Source organism: Rana temporaria, chromosome 9, assembly GCF_905171775.1.
Source record: "Rana temporaria chromosome 9, aRanTem1.1, whole genome shotgun sequence".
In the NCBI taxonomy this organism is placed as follows: Eukaryota; Metazoa; Chordata; class Amphibia; order Anura; family Ranidae; genus Rana; species Rana temporaria.
Genome location: NC_053497.1, coordinates 145,462,439 through 145,488,674, shown reverse-complemented (window position 1 = coordinate 145,488,674; position 26,236 = coordinate 145,462,439). Strand labels below are relative to the sequence as shown.

At 45.8% G+C, this 26,236-nt stretch overlaps 1 protein-coding gene across 1 annotated transcript in view; it reads right to left on the bottom strand.

Moving 5' to 3' along the window:
* The window catches only part of ENG (endoglin), a 93,902-nt gene that overhangs the window by 11,484 nt on the left and 56,182 nt on the right, over nucleotides 1-26,236 (bottom strand). Inside the window, exons 8-13 of the mRNA XM_040324756.1 lie at nucleotides 25,216-25,325; nucleotides 21,013-21,156; nucleotides 17,149-17,178; nucleotides 6,777-6,881; nucleotides 4,559-4,804; nucleotides 969-1,032 (exon numbers count right to left, since the gene is read on the bottom strand). Coding sequence (XP_040180690.1) covers nucleotides 969-1,032; nucleotides 4,559-4,804; nucleotides 6,777-6,881; nucleotides 17,149-17,178; nucleotides 21,013-21,156; nucleotides 25,216-25,325 — 699 coding nt within the window. The remainder of the gene's footprint in view (nucleotides 1-968; nucleotides 1,033-4,558; nucleotides 4,805-6,776; nucleotides 6,882-17,148; nucleotides 17,179-21,012; nucleotides 21,157-25,215; nucleotides 25,326-26,236) is intronic.

Below are 26,236 nucleotides of genomic sequence, written 5' to 3'. Positions count from 1 at the left end.
CGAGCTGCTGGGCCACTACAGGAAGGATGGAGCAGGGGAAAGCTGAGATGTCAGGTCACTGCTTTGTGGAGGGAGCAGGGTGGGTCTTAGCTGCTGGGTGTCTGCAGGGAGGAGGGAGCAAGGGGAGCCGAGCTGCTGGACCACTACGGGAAGGATGGAGCAGGGGAAAGCTGAGATGTCAGGTCACTGCTTGGTGGAGGGAGCAGGGTGGGTCTTAGCTGCTGGGTGCCTGCAGGGAGGAGGGAGCAAGGGGAGCCGAGCTGCTGGGCCACTACGGGAAGGATGGAGCAGGGGAAAGCTGAGATGTCAGGTCACTTCTGGGTGGAGGGAGCAAGGTGGGTCTTAGCTGCTGGGTGCCTGCAGGGAGGAGGGAGCAAGGGGAGCCGAGCTGCTGGGCCACTACAGGAAGGATGGAGCAGGGGAAAGCTGAGATGTCAGGTCACTGCTTTGTGGAGGGAGCAGGGTGGGTCTTAGCTGCTGGGTGTCTGCAGGGAGGAGGGAGCAAGGGGAGCCGAGCTGCTGGACCACTACAGGAAGGATGGAGCAGGGGAAAGCTGAGATGTCAGGTCACTGCTTTGTGGAGGGAGCAGGGTGGGTCTTAGCTGCTGGGTGTCTGCAGGGAGGAGGGAGCAAGGGGAGCCGAGCTGCTGGACCACTACGGGAAGGATGGAGCAGGGGAAAGCTGAGATGTCAGGTCACTGCTTGGTGGAGGGAGCAGGGTGGGTCTTAGCTGCTGGGTGCCTGCAGGGAGGAGGCAGCAAGGGGATCAGAGCTGCTTAGAGGACAACTTGATGAACTTCAGTGTGTCTGCTGTGAACATGCCCCACAGTGCCTGCAGCTACAAAAGTCAGAGAGGGCTTGTTTTACTCATATACTGCTTGTTAAGAATATGTTAATACTGAACTGTCCACAGCCTGGCCACGAATTCAGATGAAGCCCTGACAACCAGACATTTTATAATTACTTACTATGATTTGGAGGTCTTATAACCAAGTCCAGTGACTTCTGCATTTGGAAATGGACTGGGCAACCCTAGCAAAAAAGAAAACAGAGGCATTGGTTCACAGACATGTGCAGAGTACGTGTCAATCGCATTTTAGTTACAGAAGCAAAATATTTCATGCATAGAGACTACAAACATCCTGCTGTGTCGATCACTCCTACTCTCTGTATTCTCTCCCCTTTTCAGCATCCAATAACCTAAAGCTGAACTCCAGGTTAATCCGTTGTGCTGCAGTGCTTGTAAGAGATCTACTGATGGCAGAGTGACCGAGAGATGAATCCACCATTTTGCTACTTTCATTGTCCAATCACAGGCTGGGGGAGGGACAAGACCTGTGACTGTTTCTTAACTGCAAAAGAAAAAAAAATAGGTCTCCTGCCCTGCCAGGTAGGGCTGTGGTGACAGAAAAATGGGCTGAACTCAAGGGTTTAAGTCACTTTTTAAAATGTGCTGGCTTACACCATGGACTTTTCTATTTTATTTACAACACAGTTTTTTTAGCACTGGGAGTACAGCTATTACTATACTTCCAGCATTCTGACGGAGAGCAGAGGAGGGGAGTGCAGGGCTGTTGCAGACAAGTCTTCAGATGTAGGAGATGAGACCCGAAGGTCCAGCATCAGAGCGCTGGAAGTATAGCAATAGCTGTACTCTTGGCGATCTGTAAAACTATACATTTTTAATCTTCTGCCCTTGTTGTTTTAACTTTGTATAGTAATTATTTTTTTCTGCCAGTAAATGCGCTTTAAATGACAATTGCGCGGTCATGCTATGTGGCTCCCAAACAAACTTGGCGTCCTTTTTTTCCCAACAATATTTTTTACTTTTTGCTATAATAAATACCCCCAAAAAAGCTATACATTTTTTTTTCTCAGTTTAGGCCGATACGTATTCTTGTACATATTTTTGGTAAAAAAAAACACAATAAACGTTTATCGGTTGGTTTGCGCAAAATTTATAGCGTTTACAAAATAGGGGATAGTTTTATTGCATTTTTATTAATAATTTTTTTTTTACTACTAATGGCGGCGATCAGCGATTTTTTTTAGTGACTGCGGCATTATGGCGGACAAATCGGAAAATGTTTACACATTTTTGGGACCATTGTCATTTTCACAGCAAAAAATGCTATAAAAATGCATTGTTTACTGTGAAAATGACAATTTCAGTTTAAGAGTTAACCACTAGGGGGCGCTGAAGGGGTTTAGTGTGACCTCATATGTGTTTCTAACTGTAGGGGGGCGGGCTGGACGTGTGACGTCATTGATCGCCTTTATATCAGGGAACAGACGATAAATGACAGCGCCACTGTGAAGAACGGAGAAGGTGTGTTTACACACACCTCTCCCCGTCCTTCAGCTCCTGTGACCAATCGCGGGGCACCCGGCGGCGATCGGGTCCACGAGTCCCGCGGCCGCGGTCACGGGGCTTCGGACCGGGTCGCAGATGCGCGCCCCCCACGGCTGGGCACTTAAAGAGGACGTACAGGTACGTGCTTGTGCCATTCTGCCGACATATATGTGCAGGAGGCGGTCCTTAAGTGGTTAAAGAGATAAGTCCAAGAGGTGGCATGTGCCTCATTGGACTTAACCCATAGTTAGTTTGCACATTTTAGAAAGTGGCTGAAAATGTAAGTATCTTTTTAAGTCATCAGAAAGTCACTCTACTCTGACAAAAAAAGTTTAAACTTCAAGGGTTAGTTGGCCCCCCAAAACTGATATTTTGTATTTGGTATGTGCTGGAGAGTTAAACCACCTCCTATAATTCTCAGAGACCCTATTGGTAGATCTCTATGCTGAGTTCCTGGGTCTGCACTCCGTCCGGCTGTGGCCAACGTGAGGGCTTCCCACCATCCCTGCTGGGTTTTTTATTTTTACAGTAAAACCTTGGTTTGTAAGCATAAGTCGTTCCAGAAACATGCTTGTAATCCAAAGCACTTGTATATCAAAGCATTTTTTTTACAGGGTATAAAAGAGAAGAGAGGCACCTCTAAGGCCTCGTACACACGACCGAACATGTCTGCTGAAACTGGACCAGTTTCCATGGACTTGTCCGACCGTGTGTATGGCCTAGCGGACCGGATTCATGGGCTGGCGGACAGGTTTCCAGCAGACAAATGTTTCTTAGCATGCTAAGAAACATGTCCGCTGGAACCATGTCCGTCGGACATGTCCGATGGTTAGTACGACTCATCGGACATGTCCGCTGGGCCCGAAACCCTTGCATGCATCGAAGTGATTCGACGCATGCGTGGAAGCATTGAACTTCCTGGGTCACGCACGTCGCCGCCACGTCGCCCCGACGTCACCGCGTATTCTGTCCGCGGGGAATTTGGTCTGATGGTGTGTACACACATCAGACCAAAGTCCGCCAGCAGACATGTCCTATGAAAACGGTCCGCGGACCGTTTTCATCGGACATGTCTGGTCGTGTGTACGAGGCCTAAGTGTAGCAATATGTTGCTAAATGTTGTACCTTCATTAAATGTAACCATATTGCTACACTGAGGCCCCATACACACGAGAGGATCGATCCGCTGGAATTGATCCGCGGACCGGCTCCAGCGGATAGATCCCCTGGTGTGTATGATCCAGCGGATCTGTTTCCGCGGATTTTTGTCCCCGGGGATGGATTTCCAGCGGATCAAAATTTCTTGACATGCTAAGAAATCGATCCGCTGGAATCCATTCCAACGGATTGATCCGCTGGTCTGTACAGACTCACCGGATCAATCCGTCCGAATCCATCCCCCGCATGCGTCGTAATGATTCAACGCATGCGTGGCGACGGCGCGACACGTCACCGCGGACGGAATTCCGCGGGAATTTTGATCTCATGGTTAGTACAACCATGAGATCAAAATCCGCCAGAGGATTTATACGCGGAAACGGTCCCCTGGACCGTTTCCGCGGATAAATCCTCTCGTGTGTACCCGGCCTTAGAGACTCCTCTCTTCCCTTCAGTTGTGACATGATGCTACTCTTATATCAAGACATCGCTTGTATAACAAGTCAAAATGTATTAAAACATTTTGCTTGTCTTGCAAAACGCTCTCAAACCAAGTTACTCACAAACCAAGGCTTTACTGTATTATGGAAAACGCAACAGGAAGGGCTGAAGTACACCAAGGTTGGCAAGAACAACCCAAAGTTCCCAGGTGGACAAGAATTTTGTCAGGGATCTGAATAGGCAGGAGGCTTCACCCTAAACTAAAATATCTCTAGACTGTCCCATTAAAGGCTAACGCCACCTTTTGCAACATGTTTTCAGGGCAACCTGTACCTTCCCAATGGCAGATGGACTAGTTCTCAATGAACCACAAGTGTGGTAATCATCTCACTTGTACTCCATTGACCATAGTTAAAATAACATGGTGGGTAAGGGGGTTGAGCCATCATATATTATGTGACCCAGTGATATCCGATGGCCCCAGAACATCTGATCATCTGTTAAACAATAATACAAATATGGTTGAGAAAGCATGTGAACATGTAATAGTTACATTCAAGGATTATTTAATGGCAAACATTACAATAACTCAAAATCCATGCTTACTGAAAATCCACTCAAGTTTCTCTCAACGGCTAAATGTCTGGCCGTACAGAAGGTACATGTGAGTTTTGCACAGACTGGGGCTTCTACCATCGGGAGTCTTGTGTTAAGTGTCCAGACCAAGACCGATCTCTCAATAACTGGGCTCTTCTCTTTGTCCAGGATTTGCTCATTGTCCCGCACCAGCAGGGAACACGTGCTCAGTTGCATGATATTCTCAGGAGTTTGTTCTTGAATGCTGACCGATGTCTGCAAAAATAATGAATTAAATAAGTATGACAGACAGGATAACTTTAAAACCACACTGGAGGCTCTGTAAACAATAAAGGTAGAACTTATTTCACCTTAATGCATTCTCTACGTTCTCACCTTCTGTGATTAGGACCCCCTACCCTACCACCAAATACTTATCTGAGGCCGATCTCGATCCAGCGCTCTGAGTGTCTATGGAGGGGGGGGCCAATTTTCCAAAATTTGCATAGTGTATTGACAACTTAGGACTAGATGGTACACAAGCTATGCCAGGCATGAGAATAAAGAAGCTGCAAGAAAGTTTGTCTCAGTAAACTCTGAACTGACCACGAGAAATAAAGGTGTAAAGGCGGACTGTTGGCTTACTCTGCTAGCAGTGCAGGTCATGGTGTACAATTCTAGAGCGTGAGCAATGTACAGTGCCTTAAAAAAGTATTAATACCGCTTGATATTTTCCACACTTTGTCATGTTACTACCAGAAACGTAAATTGATTTTATTGGGATTTTATGTGATAGACCAACGCACAAGTGGCACATGATTGTGAAGTGGTAGGAAAATGTTAAATGGTTTTTAAATTGTTTTACAAATAAATATGTGAAAAGTGTGGCATGCATTTGTAATCAGACCTCTTTACTCTTGATACCCCTAACTAAAAATTTGTGGTACCAATTGCCTTCAGAAGACCCCTAATTAGAAAATGAGTCCACCTGTGTGTAATTTCATCTCAGTATAAATACAGCTGTTCTGTGAAGCCCTCAGATGTTTGTTAGAGAACCTTAGTGGACAAACAGCATTGCGAAGGCCAAGGAACACACCAGACAGGTCAGGGATAAAGTTGTGGAGACTTTTAAAGCAGGGTTAGGTTATAAAAAAATATCCCAAACTTGAACATCTCACGGAGCTCTGTTCAATCCATCATCCAGAAAATGAAAGGGGATGGCACACCTGCAAACCTACAAAGACATCCACTTAAACTGACAGGCCGGGCAAGGAGAGCATTAATCAGAGAAGCAGTCAAGAGGCCCATGGTAACTCTGGAGGAGCTGCAGAGATCCACAGCTCAGGTGGGAGAATCTGTCCACAGGACAACTATTAGTCGTGCTCTTCACAAATCTGTCCTTTTATGGAAGAGTGACAAGAGTGGCATTGTTGAAAGAAAGCCATAAGAAGTCCGTTTGCAGTTTGCAAGAAGCCATGTAGGGGACACAGCAAACATGTGGAAGAAGGTGCTCTGGTCAGATGAGACCAAAATGAAGCAAAACGCTATGTGTGGCAGAAACCTAACACTGCACATCTCCCTGAACACACCATTCACACTGTGAAACATGGTGGTGGCAGCATCATGTTGTGGGAATGCTTTTATTAAGCAGGGATAGGGAAGCTGGTCAGGATTGATGGGAAGATGCATGGAGCCAAATACAGAACAATCTTAGAAGAAAACCTGTTAGAGTCTGCAAAAGACTTAAGACTGGGATGGAGGTTCAACTTCCAGCAGGGCAAAAACCCTAAACTACAGAGCTACAATGGAATGGTTTAGATCAAAGCCTATGCATGTGTTAGAATGGCCCAGTCAATTAAATTTCACGTTGTGTTGGTCTATCACATAAAATCCCAATAAAATACATTTACATTTTTGGTTATAACATGACAAAATTAGGAAAATTTCAAGGGGTATGAATACTTTTTCAAGACACTATAAGTACAAAGTACAAAATGTACAAACTGAGCAGCAACAATGACAGTTTTGTCATATTGCACTAGCATGCAGGGCAGCAGCCCCAGCCTTTTATCATGCACAGAAATGTGTCACTGCCCGTCAGGAAGTGTGGGTGGTTGTGTGCCCCTCCTATAATTCATCTTATGGCACATTGCAGCTTTGATAGTGGTGGAATCTAGTATTTGTGTTTATATAGAAATTCACAGGACTGCTTTCATTACCATCAGCTGCTCTCAAAAAAAGAACGTACCTTCACTTGGATGGTTTGATCTGGATCCAGAGTTGTTGTGTTCAGCTGGAGATCATGACCATGGCGCAATTCTATTTGGATGGTGGGACTTCTACAAGCTATCACCTGATAAAGAACAAAACAAACAAATGCAATTGACAGCTCTCTATCTCATCCAGTCATTGTCTTTCAAACCAGCACACACATACAACATTTGTGCAGCACAAATGGACCAAGTGCACACATAATACTAACATATATATTGTGATCAGAGTCTGGGGAAAGGGGTTTGTAACAGGGTGTTGGCATCATTCCTATTTTGGCCTGTAGGTGGCACCTTCCTACAAAATATATATTGGAAAATCTGGTGAAGAGTAGGAGGTGACAGGAGCTCAACCGGTAGTTGGCCCCCATGGGACCAGTGGGCCATTACCTAGTGTCTGGTATTTCCCAGCTGGAGAATACATGGTGAGATCCTGACAGCCAATAGGACTAAAATTAGGGATAGAATTAGCAGTGTGCCAGATTTGGGGAAAAGTGCTGACCACAGGCAAACACCAAAGTGAGAAGCTAAGTACGGAACATGCTGTGTTCCGAAGTTTCACACACGCTGTCATTGTGTTAGTCTGAAGTTGTCCACCCTGAAGTTGGAGAGTAAAGCTTTGCAAATGCATTGGATTTGCATCCATTATTACTATCTGAGGAACGGTCAACCCGTTCGACCAATAAGCAAGTAGGCTAGAGTGTGGGGCGTGAAACTGCATAGATGCAGGTAGAGGTACACGTAACGTAATAGCTCTCTTCGGGAGCGGCGACACCAGCTAATGTTAGAGAAGGGCAACTAGATCTTTTAGTTGAGCCCGTGAATAGAATGCATTGCCCGTGTTGGGATGTTCCTGTCTACAGGTTGATGATGTGTAAATATTTCACACTATAAAGTTAGACTGGGTTCTGGGATTAGATAGTATTTAGGCCGGCTCAACCTAGATAAGACTGTGTATTGCCTTGTACACACCATCGATTTTCCTGACTTACAAAAAGCCGTAGTTTTTCCCGACGTGATTCCTCTCCAGCCTGACTTGCATACACACGTTCATGCAAAAAAACGTCTGACCAAAGCGCGGTGACGTACAAAACATAAGACGGGACTATAAAGGGGAAGTTCCTTTAAAATGGCGCCACCCTTTGGGCTGCTTTTGGGCTGCATACTTGATTCTAAGCATGCACGTTTTTTTTCCCCTCGGAAAAGCATACACACGACGAGAAAAAGACTGCCGGGAAACACGACGAGAAAAAAAGAGAGCTGGTTTCAATTATTTGTGGGCAGTTTTTTTGTCGAGAAAACTGCTAGGGAAGAAATACACACGACCGGTTTTCACGACCAATATAAAAAATGGCAGTTTTCTCGTCGTGAAAACCGGTCGTGTGTACAAGGCATTAGAATTAACTTCACACTTGGATGTAATTGTTCTCTAGAAAACCGATGGATTTCCCCACAGACAATCGTTTTTTCTTTATCGTTACATCACGGGACACAGAGCGGCATTCATTACTATATGGGTTATATGGAGTACCTTCAGGTGTAGACACTGGCAATCTTCAAACAGGAAATGCCCCTCCCTATATAACCCCCTCCCATAGGAGGAGTACCTCAGTTTTTACGCCAGTGTCTTAGGTGTTAGTCATGGTTTAGCTTGCCTCCGCATCCTTGGGATTAGGTGAGCTACCGGTTCTGTCCAAAAAAGCCTGCGCGCTAAAGTGGTCAGTAACCGGACCCCAAACCCTTGGGGTATAGCCCATAATGCTTTCTTTTTAAGAGAGCTGGACCCTGGGCCCAGAACTTAGAAACCTTTGGGGCGCCTAATGTTTTCTGTTTGCCAGGGTGCTGTATGGGCCCAGGACAGTGGATCCTTCATGGAAGAAGAAGGTTCCCAGGGCCTGAAGGTCTAGACATCCCCACGGAGATGGGGGAAGATTGGACCTCTTGCTTGGCAAAGTCCTGCGGCATGGAGCAGGTAAGTAAGGGGAAAAACCTGCGGGGCTTGGCTCTTAGCAAGTTTTTTCTGGGAGGTCACAGGGGACATGCCTAAAGGTTATGCATTGCATCTGGCAAACCAGTCACATATCATGAAGATAGGATGGCTCTATATGTTATAGTTCCCCATAAAAAGTGACCTCCCTGGTAGTGTTGTAAAAGCTGTGAGTGGGGCCTTTTATGTACAAGTGTATGTGTGTGTCAGAGAGCTATGCTTACCTGCAAGCCTCCAGGCGATGCTCTATCCAGTCCTCTCCCTCATGCCTGCAAGGCAGGCAAAACGCTGACCTCCTCGTGTGTTCACAGGCCTGCGGCTGCAGGAACAGAGAGGCCCTTCCTCCCAACCCCCCGTCGCGGGCGCGCGCGCGGTGCGCGTGCACGTGTTATAGACGCATTTGGCGCCGTTTTAGCTGGGGGGGAAGGGCGGGTCAGTGGTTTAAAGGAAGGGGCGGCCCTTCCTTAGATGCCACAGCTCATTCATTTCTCTGGCTTAAGGGAGGAAGGACTGGAGGGAAGCACGGGCGCTGAGGACACACAGTGGCCAGAAAGAATACTACAGTCTTCAGAAGATTGTGGTTTAGCCTAGGAATAGGCTGGTTTTCTTTTCCATCTCATAGTCTTTTCTTTGGCAATACTACTCAGGGGGATAGAATGTTTTTTCTTGCCTAGATTGAAAAAAAAAAAAAAAAAAAAAAAGAAGAAAAGTTTTTCTTTGAAAAAAAAAAAAAAAAAAAAAAAAAAAAAGGTGTCATCTAGGGTAGAGGAAACATTTTTTATTCCCCAAACAGGTGTTTGGGCATTTAACTATTATAAGTCCCAGGTACCAATAAGTAGCAGGTGTACCTCGGTATTGTACTATGGCATCAAGATCAGAGGGTACAAAAGGTGGGGATTCCCCCGCAGAGTCTGAGGTCTCGGATAGAGCTATGCCGCTGCTTTCCCCACAGGGAGCCGTTGGGCCATCGGGGTCTGGGGCTAGAGCTGACGCGAGTCAACCCAACCCTAAGGTGGTCACGGAAGAGGTGTTACTCGCCTCTTTAAATGAGATGCGGAGAAGCATGGGAGAAATGATAGCCGCAGCCATGCGGGGTAGTAAGCGGAATAGATCTCCGTCACCCGTGCGCGGACCCTCGGAAGAGGAGGTCCTTTCCTCTGGGGAATTGGACGACCTCTTGGACAGAGACCAAGTAGGTTCAGGGATCGAAGATCCGGATACAGAGGAGTCTGGGGCAGTCTCCCTGAGGGAGAGCTGGTGGATTCAGGGCTTGACGGACTTGGTCCATAAGGCATTCAACCTGCCTGTACCAGATCTCCAGGTATCGACGGTTTCAGCTTTGGGCTCACTGAGGGCGCCTCAAAGCAGGGCTGTGTTTCCGATCCATCCTCTCTTAGAGGGAGTCTTGTTCCAAGAGTGGAACAAACCAGACAAGGTTTTCTTTCCACCTAAGAAATTTTCTGTCTTATATCCTATGGAAGAAAAGTTTTCCAAGAAATGGGCTTCTCCTGCAGTAGACGCAGCCATCTCATGTGTTAACAAATCGTTAACATGTCCTGTAGAAAACGTACAGGTTTTCAAAGATCCAGTTGATAGACGCTTGGAAGCCCTACTTAAGAACTCCTTCACTTCTGCAGGGGCAGTAGTACAGCCAGCCGTGGCTGCGATTGGAGTCGCTCAAGCTTTATCGGATCAATTTAAACAAATGCTTGAACTTATTCCTGCCGAGCAGGCAGAAGAATTTTCGGATGTCCCTAAAGCCATATGTTTTACGGTAGACGCAATCAAGGATTCTATCCAACAAGCGTCACGTTTATCATTATCCCTTATCCATATGAGAAGACTCTTATGGTTAAAAAGCTGGGAGGCTGAGCCCCCATGCAAGAAGCTCCTGGCAGGGTTTCCCTTCCATGGAGGACGGCTCTTCGGAGAGGACTTAGATAAATACATTCAGACCATTTCAAACGGCAAGAGTACTCTCTTGCCAACTAAGAAGAGGGTTCAGGGGCCTGCGTTTAAACGACAGTCCTCCCCTGGGCAGGGGCCCTCTAATGCCAAGCAGTATCGACGGCCTCCTGCAAGAACAAACTTCGGCTTCAACAGCAGATCAAGAGGACAGGCTGTTAGGGGCAAGAGGCAGTGGTTTCGCAAGCCGGCAAAACCAGCCCCCAAGTCTACCTCATGAAGGGGCGCCCCCACCCACGAAGGTGGGGGGAAGGCTGCGACTCTTTTCGGAGATTTGGGAAGCCAGCATTCCCGACGAGTGGGTACGGTCTTCCGTGGCCACAGGCTACAAGCTAGAATTCCTAAGGTTTCCTCCTCCTCATTTCCAGGAGTCGAGGATTCCAAACGATCTGGAGAAAGGAGCCGCATTAAAGTCGGCTCTAGATCATCTACTTTCCCAGGAAGTGATAGTGGAGGTACCAGTCCTGGAACAGGGGCTGGGTTTCTACTCCAACCTATTCATCATCCCAAAGCCCAATGGAGATGTCAGGCCAATTTTGGACCTAAAGATGGTAAATGCATACTTAAAAATCCGCTCATTTCGGATGGAATCCGTGCGGTCAGCAGCTGCCACACTCCAAAAGGACGACTTCATGGCGTCCATAGACATAAAGGATGCCTACCTTCATGTTCCAATTTATCAGCCACATCAAAGATATCTACGCTTTATGGTGGCTTCGCGTCATTTCCAATTCGTGACACTTCCCTTTGGGTTGGCTACGGCCCCCCGGGTGTTCACGAAGGTTCTAGCTCCAATCCTAGCCAAGCTAAGGATCCAAGGGGTCACGATCCTAGCATACCTGGACGACCTCCTAGTCATAGACCACTCGTCTCCCGGCTTGGAACGAGCAGTGGCCCTCACGGTCCAATACCTCGAGAGGTTCGGCTGGGTCCTAAATCGAGAGAAGTCAGCATTCCAGCCCACAAGGCAGTTGGAATATCTCGGCATGAGATTAGACACAGAACAACAAGGGGTGTTCCTACCTCTGAGGAAGGTCAAAGCCATCAAGGAATTAATCCTACTGGTTCTAAGCAAGAAAGAACCGACTATTCGCCTATGTATGAGATTACTAGGCAAGATGGTGGCTACTTTCGAGGCGGTGCCATACGCCCAGAGCCACACTCGCATCCTGCAGGCAGCCATCCTGTCAGCATGGAGCAGAAGGCCACAGGCCTTGGATATCCCGTTGCCTCTCTCATCAAGAGTCCGACAAAGTCTGTGTTGGTGGTTAGACCCTCAGAATCTACTGAAGGGGAGGTCTTTCAGCCCAGTGGCTTGGAAGATAGTGACCACAGACGCCAGCCTGACGGGCTGGGGAGCGATTGTGGATGGTTCCACTCGCCAAGGTATTTGGACAAAGCCAGAGAAGCTTTTACCCATCAACATCTTGGAGCTCAGAGCTGTTCGACTAGCCCTCAGGGCTTGGACGTCGAAATTGCAGGGGCTCCCGGTGAGAATTCAATCAGACAATGCCACGGCAGTGGCATACATAAATCACCAAGGGGGGACCAGGAGTCAGGCCACTCAGAGAGAAGTGAGCTTGATTCTCCTATGGGCAGAGGCTCATGTGCCCTGCATATCGGCAATATTCATTCCCGGAGTGGACAACTTTCAGGCGGACTTCTTAAGCCGCCAGACTCTATGGCCGGGGGAATGGTCTCTGCATCCACAAGTCTTTCAAGCACTCTGCCAAAGATGGGGAGTGCCGGACGTGGATATCATGGCATCGAGACTCAACAAGAAACTAGACAGGTTCATGTCCCGCTCAAGGGATCCGATGGCCTGCGGAACCGATGCGTTGGTTTGCCCTTGGCATCAGTTCAAACTTCTTTATGCGTTTCCCCCGCTCCAGTTACTACCCCGCCTGCTGCGCAGGATCCGGGTGGAGCACATACCAGTCATCCTGGTAGCTCCAGCATGGCCCAGAAGGGCATGGTACTCACTAATCTTAAGGATGGTAGTGGGAGACCCTTGGACTCTTCCTCTACGGCCAGACCTGCTATCGCAAGGTCCGATCCTCCACCCTGCCTTACGGCATCTAAATTTGACGGCCTGGAAGCTGAATCCCTGATTCTCAGGGGTAGAGGTCTGTCTCAGAAAGTAATCTCTACCCTAATCAGAGCCAGGAAACCGGTCTCTAGGGTGATTTATTACAGGGTCTGGAAGGCCTATGTAGGCTGGTGTGAGTCCAAGCGATGGCTTTCTCGCAAATTTACCATCGATAGAGTATTAAGTTTTCTCCAGCTAGGAGTGGATAAAGGATTGGCATTAAGCACAATCAAAGGACAGATTTCTGCTCTGTCAGTATGGTTTCAGCGGCCGCTGGCCACCCACTCGCTGGTTAAAACCTTCCTTCAAGGGGTCTTACGTATTAGACCTCCAGTTAAATCCCCGCTTTGTCCGTGGGATTTAAATCTTGTTCTGTCAAGTTTACAGAAACAACCGTTTGAGCCGTTGGCTGATATTCCTTTGGTTCTACTGACAAGGAAGTTAGTATTTTTGGTTGCCATAGTTTCCGCAAGAAGAGTTTCGGAGCTGGCAGCCTTATCCTGTAAGGAACCATATCTTGTTTTTCATAAGGACAGGGTCGTTCTCCGCCCTCATCCTTCCTTCCTTCCGAAGGTCATATCCAGTTTTCATTTGAACCAGGATTTGGTATTACCATCCTTCTTCCCTAAACCTACTTCCAGAAAGGAAGGGTTGCTGCATACCTTGGATATTGTCAGGGCCATGAAGGCCTATCTTAAAGCTACAAAGAAGATCCGGAAGACAGATGTGCTGTTCATTCTACCGGATGGGCCCAAGAAGGGGCAGGCAGCTGCAAAGTCCACCATTTCTAGGTGGATTAAGCAATTAATCACTCAGGCCTACGGCTTGAAAGGGTTGCCTCCTCCAGTATCATTAAAGGCTCATTCTACTAGAGCCATGGGCGCCTCCTGGGCAGCACACCACCAGATCTCTATGGCTCAAGTTTGCAAGGCGGCAACCTGGTCTTCTGTCCACACGTTTACAAAATTCTACAAGTTGGACGTAAGAAGGAATACTGATACTGCCTTCGGGCAGGCAGTGCTGCAGGCTGCAGTTTGAGACCCTCGGATTCCGGGGGCTCCTCTTTTTTTGAGTTAAATTTAAAATTTAAGATTATTTTTCTCAAATAAGTTGGATTTATTATGATTTGAGTATATCTCTAAATTAAATCCTTTTGTCTTGGAGATGTTCTCCCTCCCCTCATTGTAAGCATTGCTTTGGGACATCCCATATAGTAATGAATGCCGCTCTGTGTCCCGTGATGTAACGATAAAGAAAAAGAGATTTTTAATACAGCTTACCTGTAAAATCTTTTTCTTGGAGTACATCACGGGACACAGAGCTCCCACCCCTCTTTTGAGGACCATTTTGGGAGGCATACTGCTTGCTACAAAACTGAGGTACTCCTCCTATGGGAGGGGGTTATATAGGGAGGGGCATTTCCTGTTTGAAGATTGCCAGTGTCTACACCTGAAGGTACTCCATATAACCCATATAGTAATGAATGCCGCTCTGTGTCCCGTGATGTACTCCAAGAAAAAGATTTTACAGGTAAGCTGTATTAAAAATCTCTTTTTTCTATCGTTCTTTTAACCATCAGATCATTTTAAAACAAGTTCCTAGTTTTTTCACCGATGGGGCCCACACACGATCGGTTCGTCTGATTAAAACGGTCCATCAGACTGTTTTCATCAGACGAACCGATCGTGTGTACGCGGTATAAGGCCTCATTTATTTGGGCAAAATGTGCCATCCCATTGATTCCTGTCTCATCTGCTAGTATCTATTGGATAGTACCCCCTCTTTGGAACTTTGTTTTTGTTGTAGACATTTTAGTGTTGTTTCACATTGCTCAAGGGCAATTAGCCCGCTTTTTTATAATCACCTTCACACAATATTAACTGAGATAATTTGTTTAGCAATTTTTAAGGTTGTATTTTCACATTCATTTGTATGACACATGGTTATAGTGATCTTTCACTTAAGCAGTGGCGGTTCGTCCATAGAGAGCGCTAGAGCGCCGCCCCTTCTGGCTCTCACCGCCACTGAGTCTAATAACATAGATTCATGCATTGCACAAATCTATGTTATTATCGCCGCTGCCGCTGTTCTATTAAGATGGTCGGCGCTCATGTCCGGCCATCTGAATAACGGCAGCTGGTTGGCTGTACGGAAGTGCCTATCAGAGCCAACGGCTCTGATAGGCTTTCCGATTACAGCCCTTGGGTCCCGGAAGCTTATACAAGGAACGCACTAGGGATGCGCTCCTTGGATAAGACTGACAGGCGTCTCAGCCAATCAGGTTGGCCGATTCTGGCTACCGGTAACCTGATTGGCTGAGACGCCTGTCAGTCATCGAGGGCGGTAGAAGACATAGAGGGACGTGGATGGCTGACTCCAGTAAAGGTAAGTGCCGGGCGGGGGGGGGGAAAGGGGCACTTTACAGGGCACAGCGGCGACATCAATGGGCACAGTGGCGACAATAGGCACAGTGGGGACAATTGGCACAGCGGCATGAATGGGCACAGCGACAACGAAGGGCACAGTCAGTGACATCAATGGGCACAGTGGGCATTAAAGGGCACAGTGGTGACAATTAAAGGGCACAGTGACATCAACAGTGGTGACAATAGGCACAGTGGGGACAATGGGCACAGTGGGGACAATTAAAGGGCACAGTGGTGACAATTGATGGCACAGTGGCTGTGTTTGATGGCATGGTACAATGGCTGCATTTGATGGCATGGCACAGTGGTGACAATTGATGGCACAGTGGCTGCGTTTGATGGCATGGCACAGTGGCTGCGTTTAATGGCATGGCACAGTGGTGCGAATTGATGGCACAGTGGCAGCGTTTGATGGCATGGCACAGTGGTGACAATTGATGGCACAGTGGCTGCGTTTGATGGAATGGCACAGTGGTGACAATTGATGGCACAGTGGCTGCATTTGATGGGCACAGTGAGGCTGCAATTTTTTTTTAAGTTTGCGCCCCCCCCCAAAAATTTTGAGCACCAGCCGCCACTGCACTTAAGCATAGAGAAAGAGACAGGAGACAGTTTCTTCTACATTTTTTGTGTATGTACACATATACACATTTTAATGTAATTGCATTATTATAGATTTTTACGCAGCTTTCATTTTTTTGTTCTATTGGATACTAGCAGCCGAGATCTCAGGTGTTATGATCAATGGTGGCCATTCAACCCATATAACTGAATGTCGTGTTGAAAGGAGCTCTGCATCTGCCCCGCTGTAAGCGTCTGCCCGCAAGTATCCACAAATCCAGCAGTTATCTGCTGTTAGAGACAGATGATTGGACCTAGACACAATATATATATATTGTAATGCAGACCCATCTACATTGTAATAGTGTTTTGTTTTTGAACATTCTGTATGTTACAGTGAAAGAGAAGAGACAGAAGTGGCAATCAATGGAGCAAGAATTATGCCCCGTACACACGATCGGAATTTCTGACAAGAAAAGTTTGATGTGAGCTTTTGGTCGGAAATTCCGAACGTGTGTAGGCTCCATCTGACGTTTTCTGTCGGAATTCCAGCAGCAAAAATTTGAGAGCTGGTTCTCAAATTTTCCGACGGGAAAAGTTCTTGTCGACGCACAAAAATCCTACGCATGCTCAGAATCATTAAACTTAATTTTTCTAGGCTCGTCGTAGTGTTGTACGTCACCGCATTCTTAACGTTCGGAATTTCAGACAAAATTTGTGTGACCGTGTGTATGCAACACAAGTTTGAGCCAACATCCAGTCAGAAAATAATCCACGGTTTTCTTATCGGAAATTCCGATCGTGTGTACGCGGCATTAGAATCAGAACTGGGTCCTTGCTAGCAGGATAAAGTGGGAAAAGTGGAGCAGCTCAGGAGAGGTTTTTTATCTGACTCACAACTGAGGCCCAGAGTACCGTATATGACATTGTGGTGAATTGTAAGTAAATATTACCACTTGTTACCAATATGTATATACAGTATATATATATATATATACTGTGTATATGTATATATATATATATATATATATATATATATATATATATATATATACACGTCTATATATATATATATATATATATATATATATATATTGGTATTCATTTTCAGTATATGTGTGTGTATGTATGTATGTATGTATGTGTATATATATATATATATATATATATATATATATATATATATATATATATATATATATATATATATATATATATATATATACATTCCATAATAAAACTAAAAATATGTTTCAAAGCTGATCAAATCAAAGGTACTAATTCGAATGTAGACAAGTTTTATAAAATGCATGGTCACATACCTCACGATCCTGCATGCCTTTTATAGTCAGCTGAAACAGGAGAAAGGTAAAACAGAAATAGTCAAATACAGAGTTATACAGTATATGTAGTTATTGTAAATACTGTTATGATACAATGGGGGTTATTTAATAAAGGCAAAATCACTTTGCACTACAAATGCACTGTGAAGTGCAGTTGCTGTAGATCTGAGAGGGACATGCAAGGAAAATACAAAACAGCATTTTATCTTGCACATGATTGGATGATAAAATCAGTAGTGTTTCCCCTCATTTCAGATCTTCCCCCTCAGATCTACAGCGACTGTACTTTCAGTGCACTTGTAGTGCAAATTGATTTATATGTGTAAAGGGGAATGATGAGGACTTTGCTGTAAAGGAGAACACTGCAGACTGTGATGTAAAGGGGAGCTCTGATGTTAGGGGGTCTCTGGTCACCAGAGCCTTCCCCCCTCTTACACAAGAGTCCTCAGAGTTCCCCTTACATCAGAGTTTTTTAGATTCCTCCTTTACATCAGAATCTGCATGGTCCCCTCTTGTATGTCTCCTTGGTTGGAGCGTGCAAGGATTGTTGGCTGCTCTATCAAACAATCTTTTTTTCTTTGATTTACTAAAAATAATGAATAAAAACGATTGAAACAAAAAAATTGTTAACTGGAGTTTAGCTTCAATTTGTTTGTGTATTTAAATCTGATAGTACATCTAAAACGCCCCTCCTCCCAGATTAATATGGTTGCTGTTGTAGCGCCTGTGTACTTTTAAGTACAGGTGCTATGTCAAATTTAGTGATGAGAGAGTTATTTGCTCTTATCCAGTTTGATTTGTTTAAATTCGGCTGTTGCCAGCCCTGAACTGTCCTGTGGATCACTCTGTGCTCCAGAGACGTAGTTCCATCTCTGGATGGCAGGTGGTGCCAGAGGGGTCCAGACAGAGGTGCCTTTTTCCCAGCAGCCAATCGGAGAGTTGTTTCCCTCGTGGGGCATGCTGGGGGAGGGTATTTCTGTGGCAGACGCCATATTTTGGGGTTCTTCGCGGGTTCCTGGTTCCACATTTAGGGTGTGCGCACATCGCGCGCCCCGGCGATATGGCCTGCCAGGCCGGGGCGCGCGTGCTGCGTGGAGTTCCTGACTTTGGGCTCTCCTGGCTCGGAGCAGCTGATGCTGCCTTGGGGCCCCAGTGACTTACTGGGTCTCCCACCTCTTATTAGGAGGATCCCAAGTGAGTTGTGCTGTTCTGTGGGGAGTCGGTCTGAGGTGACCCCGGAGGCAGGTGATCCAATAGGACTCAGACACAACCATCGGGGATCTGGGTGACCGTACACTGGCAGGTTGTGTGCTGCAAACTGTCAGTCTGTATCCCCAAATAAGGGAGATTCAGGCAAATTATTGACTGAAAGGATTCGCTCTACTATCCATGTTCTTGAGAACTGGGCCGGTGGCAGAGGCTCTTTACTAATCCGGGGGCACTATGCCCACTCTGGCTGGAGTGGCGACGAAGCAAGAATAATCATTGGAGGCGGGACTGCTTCTCTTGTCCATAGCCTGAATCTGCAAAGTTCTCTCCTTTTCACCAACCTATCCTATCTACCTCATGTTGACTGTTGGTCATGTTTGACCCGAAATAAAAGCACAGAAAACGTCAACCAATCGTCTGGACATTCCGTCATTGCTCTCATCATCGTCATTACCCCTAGACACATCACAGAGGTAAAATGATTATGCCAATCCCAAATCTAACCAGCGGCTCCTGAGGGGGTAGCGCTACACTGTCTAAAAGTGTCTCTGTCCCTCCTTCATCTAGAGTGGGGGAACTCTAATACAGGAGGTGAGCTACTGGCCAGATCACCAGGTGAAAAAATAGAGCAAAAGCTTGAAAAAAGAGAACGAATGCAGCCACCACACTTATGGAGCAGTGATCTGCAATTTATATAAAATATAAAGGGCACATTCAATACTACTTAGTGTATATAAACCCAAGAACACTTTTTTTTTTACTTTTTTCCCCCCTTTACCTGGTAATAAAGGAAATCTGGTAATCCTGCTATTAACACACTTCCTGTATTAGGGTGACAAGTTTGCACCGATACCGTTTTTTTAAACACAGAGTACAAGGACCGATACTTTTTTTCAGGTAGTTGTCGATACCAATCACTGATACCTATCGCCTAGGAAGAGTAGGTAGAGGGGTGGTTTGGGAGGTGGGGTGTTGTTAGGGAGTTGGGTGAGGGCAGAGTGTGATGGGGTAAGTGAGGGCAAGGTAGTTGGTGGGGTGAAATGTGGATTGTGGGATGGGAGAGTTGGGATGGAAAAGGCTGTGATCGCACGGGGGGGGAAAGGATGGGGATAGGAGGGTTATTGGGAGTAGTCGGGGCAGAGGTGACAGCCGGTGGAGGGAAGAAGGAGGCAACAGGCAGAAGTGACTGCAGGCATAGTACAAGAGACCGTCAGAGACTGCAGGCATGGTACCGGAGACCGTCAGAGACTGCAGGCATGGTACCGGAGACCGTCAGAGACTGCAGCATGGTACAGGAGACTGTCAGACTGCAGGCATGGTACAGAAGACCAGCAGAGACTGCAGGCATGGTACAGGAGAATGTCAGAGACTGCAGCATGGTACAGGAGACCATCAGAGACTGCAGGCATGGTACAGGAGACTGCCGGACTGCAGGCATGGTACAGGAGACCATCAGAGATTGCAGGATTGTTCAGGAAACCATCAGAGACTGCAGCATGGTACAGGAGACCTTCAGAGACTGCAGCATGGTACAGGAGACCTTCAGAGACTGCAGCATGGTTCAGGAGACCGTCAGAGACTACAGGCATGGTACTCTATGGAGGAGTGCTCCACTAACAGGATGGGAGAGAGCCAGCACCTCCTCCTGGCTCTCTTCTCTCTGCCGCAAACACTTCTCCTGTCTTCCCCCTCTTGTCCCAGCCCCAAGTGTCTTGTGCTGTCACGCAGCTTTTACTGTCTAGCAGTTATTACATGTTATGTGTGGATTAGGGAGAAGCTCAGTGGCTACAATGTCCATGATGGGGGGCCAGAACTGAAATCTGGGGAGAAACCCCATAGTTCCAGCCATGGAGAGCAGGGCGCATCTTCTGTCTCCTGAGAGGAGCTGGCCGTACAGCACATGGAGGAGGGAGAGAACCCGCTGCTCAGTGCAACAGGATACCGCAGTACCTGTACATACAGAGCCCCTCCTGTTCGCTGCCTCAGTATCCAGCCAGGGAGACCCCGGATCCAGCGCTCTGTGTGGCTGAGAGTCAAGGCTGTTGGGCTGCTAGGATAGGCAGCTTGGCCCACCGGGCGGGCCTGCCCCTAGCGACACCACTGGGAAGAGGGGGCGGGGATGGCACCGGCCAGAGAGGAGGAGGAGGCGGTCAAGCTGACGTCCCTTCCAGTATCAGGTTTCGGCATCGGACCATTTTTACGAGTACCGATACTCGTGAAAATGGTTAGTAATCGGCACTGATACCAGTATCGGTATTGGTGCAACCCTAGTGACAACTATACTGAGCAGCACTGTCACCCCAGGACAGGAAGTGTGTTAGGACTACATATCACCCCCTCTCTTCTTTATAACAGGGCAGCTATTTTGTAGTCCACGGTGATAACAATCCCAGCTGATAACAGTCCAAAGGCAGAGGGCACAGGAAGTTATTTGTTCCATTTCTGGTTGGTTGAACAGCTTTGTTTTGCTCTTGTGAAATAGATATAATAAAAACCCTTTTAATGGCATATTTAAAAGACCAAATAGAAATGTATTGTTAGCGTTTATATAGACTTTGGGTAAACCCTCTAATCATAACGTGCACACGAAACATACACTATACTTTTCCCTTTATAGCTCCCCAATTTACTTACCGAGTTCGCTATATAACCATCCCTGTAAGTAGACATACATTCGTTTCTTGAAGCAACCAGCACAAGTGAGTTCTCTTCCAGCTTAGCAGTACATTTGGGGTCCTGGAGGTGCACATTCTCAGGTGCTGGAAGCGGACAATTAGACTAGAAAACAAAAACATGAACTTTTTTTGAGCTTCACTTCCCCTGAACAAAACTTATATCATATGATGTTAGTATAAGCCTAATCTCCACCCAGAAAGGGAATTTCCACTTGTTTGCATCCCCCCCTTCCACTGCCACATTTGCTACATTTTGGTTTTGACAGGTACCCGTTCCCACTTGCAGTCAGATCACAGCGGTGATCTGTGCATAAGTTTGGCTCCCCCTCCTTCGCCCCGCAGCCTTCTGGGACACATCACAGGTCCCAGAAGACTGCGGGACAAGGAGCGACCTGTCCATAAGGCCCCCCCCCCCACTACTTTGCATGCTGGGATGCATGCAGGTTTTTTGGGATGTTTTTACATGCCACATGATTAGAGCCAGAGGCCCATTCTCCATCCGGCGCGCTCCCAGCACAAAGGGCGACACACAAACAGGGTTTTTTTTTCCAGGTGGAAGTTGGTAGAACTCAGTTCAACCACCTCTGGCTCAGACCCTTTGGTGCCTGCTCACCACAATCACTTGTAAACACAGAAGTCTGGTTTCTGTGTTTACAAGTGACAGCTCTGCACTCTGTGTGTAACCCCCTGAACTCTGCACTCTGTATGTAATGCAATCCTGGTATGTAATGCCCCTTTAAGACCCTCCTACTGTTTGTGAAATCTGACCACACCCACTATTTGATGTGATTTGGAGGGTGTGTGTGGGGGAGGGGTTTTGGGGGGTCGTGGTTGAGTTCCATGACCTACAGGTGAAACTCGAAAAATTTGAATATTGTGCAAAAGTTTTCAAAATTCACTAATCAGTGGCCAATTGATCGAGAAAACATGTTTGAGAACATTCAGAGCCAAGAACTGCTGGCACCCTTCCATACAGAGTGGGTTGTAAGACAGTTAGATTCATGGGTGCCAGACACTTCTTGAATGCAAAGAGATTTTATATCTCTTAAACAGAACTTTGGGAGAGAGGATTAGGGCCAGGACACCCTTAAGCCGTTGCAACTTTAATTGTCAGACTGAGATTTCTATAGTTAGACAGCCATGCAGGGAAAGGTATCCAACAAGACACCACATCTGCATGTGTAGGAATGCTGTCTCCTATGGAAAAGTCTTTATCAGTTTCTAACACAAAGTGTAACAGTTCCTTCACTTCCACTACAATCACTTCTTGTAGTTCTTCAGCCCACTAAGATCCCAGTCTCTCTCACTAGGCTAGATTATTCACTATAGAAATTATAAAGTGTAGCACTATATATGAGAGAAATGGACTGACCCACATCAAAAATATATGTATTAGTGAGCAAAATAAGGTGTTAGCCCTATATATAATACAACGTGAAAAAATATAAATGGTGTTAACACCAAGCAGTAACACAAAGTGACGTGAGCCTTAATATAAATTTAATATATCCTATAGCCAGATGTCATGAAGGATCAGAGACCATATTGGATATGTGCAATGTATACATAAAAAATATGTGACCATAAATTGTGCAATGAAATGTCCCACTGTAATATAAAAGAACTGAAAATAATTTTCTAAATAAATATTAGGACTAAAAGATCCCAAAATTCTGTAACAAAAAGTTCATCAATGGACATCCAAATAGAAGCAGACGCAACACACTAAGATTAACACACTACGATAATGAATGATTCAAACAGTCTTTAAGGCAGAAGTGGTATGTAGCTGGAAATATCACCCGGGAGTGCCTTCACCTTTGGGCAGTAGGGAGAGAAGTGAATACTCTAAAGCCCTGTACACACGATCGGGTTGTCCGATGAAAACAGACTGTTTTCATTGGTAAAACCAATCGTGTGTGGGCCCCATCAGTTTGTTTTCCATCGGTTAAAAAAAATAGAACATGTTTAATATTTTTCCTATGGATAAAAAAACGATAGAAAAAAACGATCGTCTGTGTGGAAGTCCATCCGTCAAAAATCCACACATGCTCAAAATCAAGTCAATGCATGCTCAGAAGCATTAAGCTTAATTTTTCTCAGCACGTCATAGTGTTTTACGTCACCGCGTTTGGACACAGTCGGATTTTTGACCGATGGTGTGTAGGTAAAACTGATGAAAGTCAGCTTCATCGGATATCCGCCGAAAAAAATCAGATATCCGATCGTGTGTACATGGCTTTACCCTCCAATGTGGACATGTAGTCCCGGTATGTGCCATACAGGCTAAAAATCCCGGAACTCTACTATCCAGTGTGCTGACGTAGATCATACGTTCCACGTTCACCGTCAGTCACAGGAGTGAAGGGAGCAAAGCATGCTGGGGTTTGTAGTTCCTTGGTATGCCGAACGGCTAAAAAAACAGAACCAAGTCCACCAGCCTCGTGACACAAGTCACGATGTAATGCTCTACATGGGATAATTTGTTCAAATTATAGACAAGTTTGTCCCAAATTGGAGGGGCGAATCATGCCTTAAGGGGGTCTCCAGGTTAGAAAACGACTGGATTTATCAGCTCAAAAGCTATAGGCTCCATGGCCATATAGATTGGGATATTAATGCTTTCATCAACCAAGCTTAATACCCGTCCTTCATTTGTTCCTTGATATTTTTCATTTGAGTGATCTGTTTTCCCCCTTAGCATCTTGATTTGAGATTTAGACTAGAATATTATCCCATTAGGATTTAGAGTGGGTTCATTGTCCTTTACATTAGGATATATATTGTGGGGATTATTTCAACTTTAGATCCTCCCCTTTTTTCTATAGGGTGGTAGTTGTGCCTATTAGATAATATTTTATAATTAGGTGTATCATTTATTTTTATTATTCATAACACTGTAAAAGATCTATACTCATAATGCTTTATTTCATATATGGTATTATAATATAAGTATTATTATGTATCTGTTGGGATCCTTGATTATCCTCTGACTATTTTTGTATATTGCACTGATGTGTATGTTCATGCCGATGTACAGTTTGCATGTGTGGGGCACACAGTCCCGGTTATGTTTTGGATGATCAAATTTTTAACATGTAACTGTAATATGTAATTCTTCCATATCATGACAATCACTTCATCATGTAGAGCATTACATTGTGACTTGTGTCACGAGGCTTGTGGACTTGGTTCCGGGTTTTTTAGCCGTTCGGCATACCAGGGAACCACGAGCCCCATCATGCTTTGCTCCCTTCACTCCTGTGACTGACGGTGAACGCGGAACGTATGATCTACGTCAGCATGCTGGATGGTAGAGTTCCGTGATTTTTAGCCTGTATGGCATATACTGGGACTACGCGTCCCAGCTTACACCGCGGGATACCTCGGAAGTCACGTGTTGTGGATTCAAAGTTTTGATTTGTCATTGTAATGGAGGTGGGGTTTACAATGCTGCGTAGTCCAAACAAGGACGACACAGGTATAGATACATTTTTTTCTTTTCGGCTAAACTAAAAAATTGGTTGACATGCACATATGACCAACGCAGCACGTCATTAGACTTCTAAACATGACGGTACAATCCCGAAGTACGATTTGCAGTGAGACACACGTGCAGACTGTACACCAATTTTGTTCCAATCTTTCTTCTTATATAAGTGTGGGGGGGTAGCAGGCTGATGTGTACCCCAGTTGATGTATTTTTCAGACGAAACGCGTCGGGTTTACACGCCAGCTCTAGCTGCCCATACCGCGCTTTCTGATTGCTTGTTCGGAATTTTTTATTTGTTCAGTTGTTGAACTTTAAAAATATTTTTTAATAAATGCCAAAGCCACTTGGATTTACACTATAGAGCTTTTCCCCCTGAGGACTCTCTTTATCTGCTGTTGGGGCAGAGTGTGAGGAGGCCATCTTAGACAAATGTAGTAGAACATACACAGGATATCTTTGGAGCACGGGAGGAAACCCACGCAAGCACAGGGAAAACATTCACCAGGAGTGGGACTTGATCAAACTACCCCAGTGCTAATCATTAAGCCAACAAGCTGCCCATTAAAAATTGTCCCTATCACGAGACGCTCACTTGAATGTGTTTGACTAACAGGCCAAAGGTTTTCAGTTCTCCACTGGACAGCAAGTCTGATCTTTAGCAGGCCTTACCTCTGGGTTCTTTTCCAGTTTGATGACCAAGTATTCATCTGTGCACACCAACTGCCTCGTGAAACACTGATTTGCAGGTGTGTCCGCACTTGGAGTTGTTGGTTGGTTTACTGTCATATAAGAAGGGAGACAATCAAATCTTTTTAACAAACAAGGTTGGTCTTTATTGAGAAGACATCACATAACAAATAACAGACTATAACTCCTCCAGGAGTAATCCAATAAGAGGCAGAGGAAAAGAAAACAAAGCAGGAAAACAATACTCGACATTAGTATACATGCACGATAGAATATACCATGTTCCCAGCCATACCCACAATCAACTAGGGAACCCAGGAAGTTGCATCCCCACCCACCCTGTCTACATATCGGGGTGGGAAAGGCAGATGTTTACATCCCAGTATCCGGGGAGAGTGCCCTAGATCTATTTCCTACAGAGTGATTAGAACTGTTGGGTCCAAGGTAGCCAGATCCGGTCAAATGTCTTAGGGCACCCCCTATTGGTGAAGGTCAACTTATACATCGGTAATACCGCATTTATGGAGGAGTCCCATGATTCCACCTTTGGGGGAGAGGAGGAAGCCCATTTCTTTAGAATTTCCTTCTTGGCATAATACAACAAAAAAGAGATGAGCAACTTAGTGTATCTAGGACTTTGGTCATCCTCATGGATCCCCAACAGGGCAAAGTCAGGCGACACCTGGGGAGACGGATATTGATACGTTCGAAGACCGCTGCCCAAAATGTCATCACTGAGGGACAGGTCCAGATCATATGCATAATATGCCATGGGGGGGAGTGGCATCTGGGGCAATTCTGGAATCTATTAGGGTAGATCTGGACAATCAAATCTTTAAGCACCATTTTACTCACAGCTTCTGTGGGAGTTCAAACTCAAACCCCCCCTTTAAAGTACAGAATGACCTGCTCTTAACTTTGTATGCCTTTTTATTATAGACACCTTGTATATAACGAGAGCCTGACCTTTGCACAATTCCAAGCAATTTAAAGCCCTAAGTTA